The following is a 12,537-nucleotide window of genomic DNA, read 5'->3' as shown; positions in this document are numbered from 1 at the left end:
TCCGCGATGCGGAAAACACAGACTGGTTCGTAGAATCCAGTCATAAAAATTGAATTCCTATAGCCTAACCGTCTATAGGACGGAATATGCCACATTTTGGACGAATAAATCAAAAGTAGGTCAGTACACTTTATTCAAAACGCGATATGGACTAGTGTCTGTGAATATTAAGCCGCAAAAAGACAATATATGAATCCTGCACGTTCTGCGTGTCTGTGAAAATCAGACGCAGACTGGCCATTGAGAGAACCGGTAGCCTGGCAGCCGATTTGCCCCGCTATTATTATTGTATTATTGTATAATTGCCTGCCGAATGTACTAAAGCGATTATTTCCGAACTCGCCATTCGATAATTAAATCATCATGAATCCATGAATCGGTTAGTAGTGACTGGCAATGCTTCGGCTTGCGCGCTCTCTGCGCCTCCGCCAAATGGTTTGGGACAGAGTAATCAATGCGAGAGAGAGAATGGAGTGGACTGTGGAAGCGCACAGATGGAGCAGAGAAGCAAAACTACTGTTCGGTTTCAATTGCAGGTCAGTTTCATCAGTAAATATACTATTGTAGTTTTGTCTTTGTTTACTTGGTTAAGCAGCAGCCCATTGCTCATTAGTCATCACTCAAAATACTGTATAAAGGACATCATTATTATCTATTGTAATGTTACAGTAGTAATTTAGCAGACAAAAAATAAAAAAATATAATAGGTTTAGGGGGAGCTAGGGCAGACAACAACACAACACTTACGAAAATTAACAATGATTTTACTATAAATCCAAAGACAATGGTTACTATTGTTAAGCCATGGTAACCGCAAATTAACCATGGTTTTTGCTACACTAACCATAGTTTAACTGTGGAATTTGTAGTAAAAATAAATACAACTGGTAATCCATTTACCAAAAAAAAAAAAAGCATGTTTACTGTACTTTTACTATAATAAAAGCATGGTTAATTTTTGTAAGGGAAAAACATGACTTATGTTCAGTATTAGGATTTTTCTATAAAGATATTGCAGTGATGTACTAATTTTGACATGTAGGCAATTTAGTTTTGTTAAATCTTGAGTATTAAAGTCATGTGAGAGATGGATATCAGGGCAAAATAAAGAGACTGAAAAGAAAAATGTAAGTGAAGGTGCAGTTCAGGAGAGAACTTTAATTATTTTGCATGTCCCCAACCTAAGGATTTAAACCTTTTTTATGTGAGGTCCATACAAAAAATAGGGTTGTCCGTGTTTCAGAATTTGTTGTGGGTGTATGAGTGTGCGATTTCCCGGCCTGAATTTTTTTTCTCAGTCTGCCCCTCATGGAAATGAATGGCGCAGACATGCGGTTTCATTTATTACACATAGGCTTACTTCAGCCTCTGCCGCCTCAATATATGAGTACATGAACACATAAACATAATCTCTAGAACTGCTCTGAGTCACTTCATGAGCATTTGACTTATTTTGAGAAAACTATCATCATATCATATACAAAGAGACACCAATGTTTCAGGAGTTTAGTACACAGAATAGGACACATGCTTATAACTGTATTTGAGTTGATGTATATGCTTTTATTTATTATTATTTTTTAATTGACAATTTTTTTTCCAAACCATTGTTAGATGCAGTGTTTCCTGTAGTTATGCAAAGATTTGGTTTCAAAAACAGTATCAGTAAACTATTTCTTATGATTTTAAATCTGCATTGAACTTCAGATCAATCTCAAAGTAAAAGGCGGTACTAAAGTCTGATTTAGTGGTGGATGTGTTCAAATTTGATAATCTTAATTCAAATGATGAAGGATTTGAAAGTCTGACAGTGTTGAGCAGTACTGTAAGGTTAACCCTGCATGGTGTAAATGTTTGAAAATGATTAACAGTTGCAAATAAACATTCATTAGAAATTTAGAAAAGTAATCAAAAAGTAATCAAAAGTAATCAGTTACATTACTTTAATAAAGTAATTGAAAACGTTGCACTACTATTACATTTTAAATAGGGTAACTTGTAATCTGTAACCTATTACATTTCCAAAGTAACCTTCCCAACACTGGGCATTTGACTTGTTAAAACGTGTGCTAAATCTTGTAAAATCCATTAATCGCGCCGGGTTAACCTCTCTGTGAACATTTGCAGGTGTGCGGCTCTGATGGGAACACATACACCAGTGAGTGTGAGCTGAAGAAGGCCAGGTGTGAGAAGCAAATGGACTTGCTGCTCCAGAGCCAAGGTCCCTGCTCAGGTAAGAGAGCACCTTTTCTTTCCTCTAATATTTATGTTTTCCTCAGTCATCTGAAGAATAACACTCCAGGAGCTCTGACAGGATTGCAGTTGGAGTCACTGTAGCAGAATGCAGTGTTTCTTTGAGCTTAGGAGGCTTGTGTAGTCCAGACCTGAGCATCTACCACAGAGAGAGGAAGAGCGTGGCTCTGTGATCAGAGCAGTGTGAGATTCCCTCAGGCTTCAAGCCTAGCTTGACTCCACTTGCGTGCGCACAATCGTACTCTCTATTCTCTCTCTCTCTCTCTCTCTCTCTCTCTCTTTCTCTCTCTCCCTCGCTCGCTCGCTGCACCCCTCATCCTTTATCTATGGTTTTCTCGAACTCTGAGTTTTCTGCTTCAGAGCCTCACAGGCCCTCTAGCCAGATCAGTCATGCTCCTTCAGTGGCCGTGGAAAATAAATCCTTTTGGAGAACTTTCAACCGGTGTGAGGAGCTTTTGGCATCTGCTTCCCATTGGCTGAGCTCAGATCAATGGAAATCTCATCGGGCCCTGCATTTGATATGCACGCTGCAGTCTCTCCTCCCCCAGTTTCTGACCCGTGCCTTTGAGAGCTGACGGGCCTCCAGAGCACCTTGCTGCTTTTTGCTAATTGGAAATTAGGTCTTGGTGACCTCTAGGCAACCCGAGTCTCCTTGCAGTGAAGATCAGAGGATGCTGTAAGCTGCCTCTTGCGATTTGTTGGCTGATTGTGATGCTCAGAGGAGATTCTGAGCTGGGCTGGGCAAAAAAGCTACTAAAATTGTGACCCTGGACCACAAAACCAGTCATAAGGGTCATTTTTTTGAAATTGAGATTTATATATCATCTGAAAGCTGAATAAATAAGCTTTCAACTGAGGTATGGTTTGTTAGGATAGGACAATATTTGGCCCGAGATACAACTATTTGAAAATCTGGACTCTGAGGGTACAAAAAAATCAAAATATTGAGAAAATCACCCTTAAATTGTCCAAATTAAGTTTTTAGCAATGCGTATTACTAATCAAAAATTACGTTTTGATGTATTTACGGTAGGAAATTTACAAAATATCTTAATGGAACATGATCTTTACTTCATATCCTAATGTGTTTTGGCATAAAAGAAAAATCTATAATTTTGACCCATACAATGTATTTTTGGTTATTGCTACAAATATACCCTTGTGACTTAAGACTGGTTTTGTGGTCCAGGATCACAACTAATATTTATAATATTTATTCTTTTGCAGTTTTCAATATGTATTTCAATATTTATGTACTTTATTTTTTTCAAATCAGTATAACCACAGTTTCTACCAAACAGAACCTTTGTGCCTGATTAGTTTGAAAATGTTTTAATGTAAAAATGAAAAACAGTCAAATCTAGTAATATTTATTTAGATACAGCTATTTAACGTATGTGCGTAATTTGATATATAATATTATTTAATTTCATAATAACGCTTAACGTTTTGATTGAAGACTCAAAACAACTAGTGTTATTTTCATATTATTTATGTACTACTAGTAATTAGCAGTATTTTAGTTTTTATATTTTTTGTTTTCCTTTTAATTGTAGTTTTTTTTAGTAAATCTTTCACTTTCATTCATTCTAATTTCTCAAAATTTTCAAATTCTCATTTTTCTTACCTTTATCTTATCTATTTTTTATTTATCTATCTTACTATTTTTATTTTAGTTTTAGTTTTAAAACTTATTTTATTTCCATTTGTTGCCAAGACAAGTTTTAAGTGTAAATTTATTTTGACGTTTTTTATCTAATATTTATATTTCATGTAGCTTTTTTCCAATTAACAAAAATGGTTTTTAATAGTTGTAGTTTTAGTTAACTGTAACAAACCATTGAGTTGTTTAAAGTAATTTAATATTTACAGAATTTTTTTATCTCATCAGTTCTGAGACAATGATTTATTGAAACAAATGGTTTAAATCAGCATCAAAATAATGAAAACATATGATATATATTCAATATATCATCCGGCCCTAATATTGAGATGTTCCTCTTCAGTCTTCTTTTCAATATAATGTGGTGTGGTCATTTTAACTTAGTACGGAGAAACAAACATTGCATTTTCTGTAAAAAAATGTTGTAATATTGACATTGTGATGTTCCCACAGTTTGGTAGGCAATCTTCACCCCATCTATGCCATTACCATCACCAATAATCTATGATACTTCAATAAAAATAAACATCTAAGCTGATCAGCCTCGCTTGCAGCAGCACCTTGTTGGTGTCAGAAAGGATTGTGTTGTAGAACAAACGAGTGTAGAAAGAGGATGGTGAAGAATCACAGTGAGACGAGAAGAAAGGATCAAATTAAAAGCACCTTTGTCATAATGGACTCAGTGCAGAGAGGAGAAGTTTAATGAGGTGTGGACAAAACCCATTTCTGGAGCCACAGAATGCTGTGAAAGGCACAGTGACACATCACTATTATACCCCAGGACGTGTACGCTCACGCCGACGGCCCCCTGATTTACGACAGCCTAGTCCTTCTAGCTCCGAACTCGAAACCACAAACCTGCCGCCTCGCAGCCATTCAGTTCAATGGCCTAGAGAAGAAGCGCTCAAACAGAACAAGTGTGGATAGACTGGGAAAAAAATGACAGTACAGATAAGACAAATAGGCACCTGCCATCTGCCTCCAGCACAACATTATAGTCAAACACCGCAACAAACTTCCTCCATATGTGAGCGGGGAACGCTAAAAAAATATAATTAGGTTATAGCAAGAGTGGACTGACATCAGCACGTCCTGATTTGCGCTCTTGTGCATTTGCGTCCATAAACCCGGAGTCCATAAATCTTTGTTTGACATTGCGGCGTAGGTGTAAACGGCGCTATCTGAGACGAGAACAAATGGAGAAAACAGGCCCCTGAGAATGTGTCAAATGTCACCCACCAGACATTCGACGAGAGGTCTATTGTTTGTTTTCATGGCTGGTAATAGCATCATTTTTTCCTGATTTTGAATTGGTGTCAGGAATTGTAAATAGAATTGTTATCTGGCAGCCAGATGCAGGCTCTCCCACCTCTGCTCCTTAAGCGATTCTTATTGTGTTGTACTAAATTGCATTTCAGCTTGGATTGTTTAGTTTAATTTGTCTTAAGAACGCTCTGGATCTCAATATGTCTCTCTCTCTCTCCCCCACCCACCCCTGTTTGCTCTGTATCTTCTCTCTAGCTATCATATCAGCTCCTACAGAGCTCGTCGCCTCCCAGCACTGTAGCAAAACTGTTTACGGATGTTGCCAAGACAATAAGACCGCTGCCCTGGGTTTTGGACTGGCTGGGTGTCCTAGTACGTATAACTGCCATGAACCCTTATCTATCATCTAGTTCAGTGGCAGTTTGATTCAGTCATGTTAAATAACAGACATAAGCTAGGCCAAACACATTTTTTTTTACGAAATTAATCTTTTTATTCAGCAGGGACATATTAAATTGATTAAAAGTGACAGTAAAGACCTTTATAATGTTACTAAAGATTTCTATTTCAAATAAATGCTGTTCTTTTGAACTTTCTATTCAACAAAGAATTCTAAAAAAAAATACATCTGCGATTCCAGAAAATTGCAACAACTGTTTTCAACATTGATAATAGTAAGAAATGTTTCTTGAGCTGCAAATCAGCTTATTAGAATGATTTCTGAAGGATCATGTGACACTGAAGACTGGAGTAGTGACTGCTGAAAATTCAGCTTTGCATCACAGGAATATTACAATAGAATATAGTTATTACAATTAATATTTCACAATTTTCATTATATTATTAAACGTTTAGTGTTTGTAGAGGTCTTAAAGACTGTCTTAAACAGCCTTTTATCACATTAAATGATAAAAGCATGGACGTAGGAATGATCTGACATGGGGAAAGGGGATGTTGTAGGCTCATTAATATTAATAAGATGACATAACATTTGTACAATATTTGCTGAATGAAATAAGTGTGTACTTGGCATTCGTTCATTTGATCCAGGCAGAGGTTTCTGCTTGATCCTGAAATGTTATACAAATTTTTATCTCCACTACGGAGCCCCGCACATGACATGCAAGAAAAAATAAATAAATCGTACACACGATTTTACTAATTTGTTCCCTCGATGTACTAAAACGTGCACACAATTACTATTTCGTTCCCTCGATTTGCTAATTCTTTCTCTCAGTTTGCTAAATCGTGCGCACAATTTACTAATTCGTTCTCTCGATTAATAAATCGTGTGCACGATTTAGCAAATCGAGGGAATGAATTAGTAAATCGTGTGCACAATTTATAAATCGCGGAAACGAAATAGTAAATCATGCGCACAATTTATAAATCGAGGGAACTAAATAGTAAATCATGCGCACAATTTATAAATCGAGGGAACTAAATAGTAAATCATGCGCACAATTTATAAATCGAGGGAATGAATTAGTAAATCGTGCGCACAATTTATAAATCGAGGGAACGAAACAGTAAATCGTGCGCACGATTTAACCTACAATTTTTTTCCTGCATGCCATGCCATACCAAAAATCTTGAACTATAAGCAAAGCAATTCATAATAATAAATATTCAAAAGTAATTATGTTTAATTATTCAAAATGTGAGTGGATGAACTTTTACTTTTTCAAGTTGGGATGAACCAGTTTTAAAATTCTGGCCAATTCCAAATGCTTATTTTCTTATTATGGCCAATTATAGATAAATGGGCAATGTGCCGTTGCGGTTTGCAACCCTTACAACAGTCCAAATATCACTTAACTGTGTATTGAACGTAAAATATGTTCCGACTAATTGCAATTGTGTAGCTCAAGATTTCTTGCCTCATCCCACCTGGTTGGGACATGGAGTGACATGCTATTAACTTATAGACTGTGTCCGTTTCTTATTTAGGTGTGTGTCAGTGTAATCATTACGGCTCATACGGAGGCACCTGCGACCCGTCCACCGGCCAGTGCTCCTGTAAACCCGGCGTCGGGGGACTCAAGTGTGACCGCTGTGAGCCCGGATTCTGGAACTTCCGAGGCATCGTTACAGAGAACATGAGTGGCTGCACACGTAAGCGTTCCTCTCTTCTCTCTTTCCTGGTGATTTGCTTTCGGGGCATTTTCTGTTAAATGTGTTAAATGTTCCTTTCTAATCCGAAATCCGAAGTGACAACCTACTCGTTTAACGTGCGCTATCCTTCCGGCCTCAAATGCGATTTCTGTCAAAACAAGCGTTTCAAGGTAAGCCTCTGAGCCACCGCGGGTAATGGGAACTGCACGAGAGTGCAACGTGGCTTGACCTATAAGTTCTGCCTACAGACCAATAAAGCTCTGTCGCATGTATTTGTGTGTTTGTATGCTGCTACAAAGCCAAGGATAGAAAAATAAGCGTGATTGAAACAGTTTGTGCTCTGTCCCAGGGGTCCTTAGAGCATTAGCACATTCTGTAGCCACGTTCGCTCTCACCCCAGGGCTTCTTGACCCTGCTTTGAACTCCACCAGGCTGCAGTCACTGACACAGAGCGAGCGCTGTTGCTGTAGCTGTGGGGTCACAGATTGGAGCAGCTTCAGATTGCCTGCATGCATTTGGTGGATGTGTGGATGTTTTTGTCAGAGTGAAATGGAAGAGAAAGAGACAAGGAATCTAATCAAAACTGTTCAAGCAGATAAGGCTGACAGCCCTCTCTCTCTCCCTCTCTTCATCAGCGTGTAACTGTGATGGAGTGGGTTCGGTTCGTGACGACTGTGAGCAGATGTCAGGGCTGTGCTCATGTAAGCCTGGAGTTAAGGGCATGAAATGCAACGTGTGCCCCGACGGCAGCAAGATGGGAGCCAACGGCTGTGACAAAGGTAATGCTGGGATTTTAATTAGCACAAAACTCAGACGATCTCTCCAGGATTGCAGTTCTGATGCAGCTAGGTTGTGACTTTATGAATTATAATTAGGTCTGTTTTTCGCAATGTTGGGTTATGTGTAGAAATAATAAAAATGATTGCACTGGTTAATTAATAGTCTTTGTTAATTAAAAGTGTTCTGACAAATAAGGCTTTTAGTGTCATGTCAGAACCATGGCATAGTGGTAAGATCTCAGAAAGTGATGGGGAAGTCGTGGCCTAATGGTTAGAGGGTTCGAGTCTCGTACCGGCAGGGATTGTAGGTGGGGGGAGTGAAGGGGTACCTTCAATACCATGACTGAGGTGCCCTTGAGCAAGGCACCGAACCCGGGTGCCGCAGGAAAAAAATGGCTGCATTGCTGTGTGTGTGCACTTTGGATGGGATAAATGCTGAGTATGGGTCACCATACTTGGCCACATGTCACTTCACTTAAGATGTGGGTTTGAATCCGGCAGTATGTTTGAGATGGTTTGGGGTATCGATTAACAATATATCTACCAGTTATTAATAATATTATTTATATTCTGTTGATACTGTAGAGTGACCAGTTTTTGATGATTATATGCCCAGTTTTTTATGTTTTTAATACTTAAAAACAAACACTATCATTTAATAACACTGTTAAATGTAATATTTTGTAAGCCTGAAAATAAATATCCATTTTTATACATTATCACTTGTAGCATTTAAACAATTTATTTTAGTTTTTTATATTTTTTTTATTTACTCAAAGTATTATAGAATATAATAATAATATAATTCAATCAAAATTGTATAAAATATGATATTGACCATTTATCATTTATGATAATTTACAATTTTCATTATGTGTTATATTTTAGATATTAAGATATATATCTTATTTAAATATATTAGTATCTAATAAGATATTTTATTTAGTATCTATCAATAAATTATTATTTTATTTGAATAATTGATTTCATTTTAATGATGAATTATGATAATTATCTTAAAAGGCTTAGACTACAGTATAATATTATATACATTAAAAGTAGAAAGCCCATTAAAAAAAAAAATTAAATTCCAAATAATTAGCTACTTTATACTAAATATTGTATCAGTGGAGTTCAAAGTTGAATCTTCAAATGCACACCAGGGGTGACAGTGAAATGCTATCCTGATGTCACCCCCTGTGTTGACTTGGTGAGTAGAATGAAGTCACCGTCAGCTATTGACAGGAAGTGAAGAGCTTAATGAACTCAACAGTCCCAGCATAGAAGTGTTCATGCAGTGTTTCTGCCAGATAAAAGCTGCCACATGAAAGTACAGAAGAGGAAGCCAGTCGATGCTGCAGGCCAGGCAGTGCAGCCCAGCGCTCTGATGTCAGAGTAAAGAGTAGACTTCTGTGGCAGGCAAGGTCTAGGCTCTGCCTACTGATGCAAGTCCATCTTTCTGATGAATATATGTGGATTAACAAGTAGCCCACACTGAAATATATTGCATATATTGTGTTTTGTGATGCTGGTTTCCCACATGTTTGTCCATGTGTGTTAGCTTTCAGAAACCCTTAAAAGTTCAATTATCAGTTATGAATTAACCAGAGGCCAATCTGTTCCACAGGACCTGAGGCACCCAAGTCCTGTGATGAGCTTATGTGCCACTTTGGGGCATCATGTGTGGAGGTGAACGGACAGGCTCACTGTGAGTGCCCGTCGCCAGATTGTGATGAGAAAAACAAGACCAAGGTGAGCTTGCATAAGTCACCGATCCACACTCTACACCTACTCTAGTGATGAAGATTTCTTCTCTAATAATAGACATGGACATGTTTGTGGACAGGTATGTGGTTCTGATGGGGTCACCTATGCAGACCGATGCCAGCTGAGGACCATCGCATGCAGACAAGATAAAGAGATCACTGTGGAGCATTTAGGCCAGTGCAAAGGTGAGATTAGCCTCTTGAAATCAGATTTGTTATCTGTTTTTTGCACTAATGCATACAGACATCTAAGAAAGTGTGAATGATAAATTATGACCCTTGAGCACAAAACCAGTCATAAGTAGCACGGGTATATTTGTAGCAATAGCCAACAATACATTGTATGGGTCAAAATTATCGATTTTTCTTTTATGCTAAACATCATTAGGATATTAAGTAAAGATCACGTTCCATGAAGATATTTTGTAAATAAATATATCAAAACTTAATTTCTGATTAGCAATATGCATTGCTAAGGACTTCATTTGGACAACTTTAAAGGCGTTTTTCTCAATATTTAAATTTTTTTGCACCCTCAGATTCCAGATTTTCAAATAGTTGTATCTCGGCCAAATATTGCCCTATCCTAACAAACCATACCTCAGTTGAAAGCTTTTAGATGATGCATAAATCTCTGTTTTAAAAAATGACCTTTATGACTGGTTTTGTGGTCCAGGGTCACAATTAAGAAAGTCATTAAGAAAGAAAGTCATGAACCTCTACTTCAGTCTTCATAATTTCTTTAACTAAAAAAAGGCTTAATCATTATTATTGTCTTTTTTTTTCCAGTAAAATATTATAAACATGAGTAGACCAAGATAAATATGCTACTTGACAAACAAAAATGCATAATATAGTTTTAGATAAAAATACCAAAAAATGTTTTCAAAGAATACATTTTGTATTTTTACTGTATTTTTGTCCATTTCAACAGAATTTTGTCTGAGAATTTCATTTGAATGTACTTTTTAAATTTTATTGTATGTGTAACAAATGTCAAGGAAGGGTTTTTGAATTTTAATGTGTTTTTAATTATTTATTTTTAATGTTTTATTAAATTTAGTCAGAAAATGTATTTAAAAATTTATTTTAATTGTGCTTGTAACAAAATTGAGTGAAGCAATGAAAAAAAAATTGTATGGGTAAAAACAATACAAAAGAAAAAATATATACAGTTCCCTCAATATTCTCTGAATAACTCTTATATTACACAAAATGGCTTTACATTAAGGATGTTTTGGTGAAAAGACTGGAAAACAAGAGAAAAATACTGATTAAGGAAATTAATTTTTGCAGTTTTACAAGGTTTGTTGGGGCAAACTGCATGGCCCATATTTAGGAATGGGGTCACTGTGTGTGGGATGGGTATGGGGGGTTTTGATGTGGGTGGCGGGTGTTCAAGGGGACAGGAAAGCTGCCTGACAGATGCTCCCCTGTAGATAGAGCCGTGCTGCTTGGCTTCAGGCTGGAGTCTTTGAATCCCCTGGAACTGGGCAACATTTGAGCTGTTTGATTTGCATCACCCCTGTGTGGATTAGGAAGCGTTAACTGCACAGTCTGAAGGAAGCACCTGCAATCCGGCTGCTGAGGCTGTCGGGAGGCCTGCTTTGGATAGAGCAGGCTGTGTAGAGAGTTGCCATTGCTCTTTTTCTCTATTAAATCGTTCATCGGTCACTGTGTACATGCATGGGCAAAGGGACCTGGTAGAAGGCCAAGGTTAAGACTTTCATGTCGGCTGTATGTAAGAAGCACTATGCCAGCTCACGTCAGAAGGCGTTCTGCAGGGAGCTGCTCTGAGATGGGCATGGCACGTGGTGGACATCGCCAGCTGCCGAATCCTGGATCAGGGCCAATGGCAGGTGCCAGACATTTTCAGCAGCAGCCCATGCAGCCACTCTGTCAAACCTGTTAATGCCACATAAGTGCAGCTTGATCTAACATGACTCTGTGTTGCGATGTTTTTCATAGCTATAACCAGGTCCTTATGGATTCTCTGCCAAAAGAATATTAAAAAGTACAGCACATCGCTCATTCTTTGCCTTCAACACTTTGCCTTCTTTTTCTAGTGAAAGTCTAGTGACAAAACAACCCTAGTAAAAAAGTAAAATACATTTATTTCATAGTAAATATAGTTCAAATCTATTAATATATTTGCTGACATATCGCTTGAGACTTACTGATATAAAAAGTACTATTAAACTTTACTGAACTTGTGCACAATGCACATTTTTTTATATTAAGCCTAAAATGTGTGTTAATGTCATTATTGATGAGGATTGTATGATCTTTGAATAATATCGTTCTTTAAATGCAAGATATTTAAAGTGTACCTGAAGTATACTTTCAATAGTTCCACTTTAGCACAATCAAATATACTTCAGCATATCTTTAGTTGGGCTTTAGCACTACTTCCGCACAATTAAAATGCATTAAGTACAAAATTAGTTGTTCCAATTTTGCAGACTTCAAGTATACCAGTTTAGTATGCCAGAAGTACAATTGTAGGGTATTTTTATTAAGCACATAAATATGTTAATGTATTTGTAGTATATTTAGCATGAAATAAATGTAATTTAATTTAAATGACACTAGGGAATATATCAGCCAGGAAAATTAATATTTGGACATTTTGATCAGGCATCAGCCAATAAACAATTGAGTACATACATTTGTGTGTATATATATAAATATATAT

General features: G+C 37.1%; 1 protein-coding gene across 7 annotated transcripts in view; it reads left to right on the top strand.

Annotated features, from left to right (window-relative positions):
- agrn (agrin) overlaps window positions 1-12,537 on the top strand; it is a 285,064-nt gene that overhangs the window by 220,618 nt on the left and 51,909 nt on the right. For all 7 annotated transcript variants that reach the window (XM_016280112.1, XM_016280113.1, XM_016280114.1 and 4 more), the window contains 6 exons: window positions 2,128-2,233; window positions 5,438-5,554; window positions 7,133-7,297; window positions 7,933-8,076; window positions 9,704-9,828; window positions 9,923-10,028. In XM_016280112.1, the coding sequence (XP_016135598.1) occupies window positions 2,128-2,233; window positions 5,438-5,554; window positions 7,133-7,297; window positions 7,933-8,076; window positions 9,704-9,828; window positions 9,923-10,028 (763 nt within the window). The remainder of the gene's footprint in view (window positions 1-2,127; window positions 2,234-5,437; window positions 5,555-7,132; window positions 7,298-7,932; window positions 8,077-9,703; window positions 9,829-9,922; window positions 10,029-12,537) is intronic.

This window comes from Sinocyclocheilus grahami, unplaced genomic scaffold (genome assembly GCF_001515645.1).
Source record: "Sinocyclocheilus grahami isolate Dianchi unplaced genomic scaffold, SAMN03320097.WGS_v1.1 scaffold137.1, whole genome shotgun sequence".
Classification (NCBI taxonomy): Eukaryota; Metazoa; Chordata; class Actinopteri; order Cypriniformes; family Cyprinidae; genus Sinocyclocheilus; species Sinocyclocheilus grahami.
The sequence above is the reverse complement of the archived record's forward strand: the minus strand, read 5'-3'. Positions and strand labels throughout refer to the sequence as shown.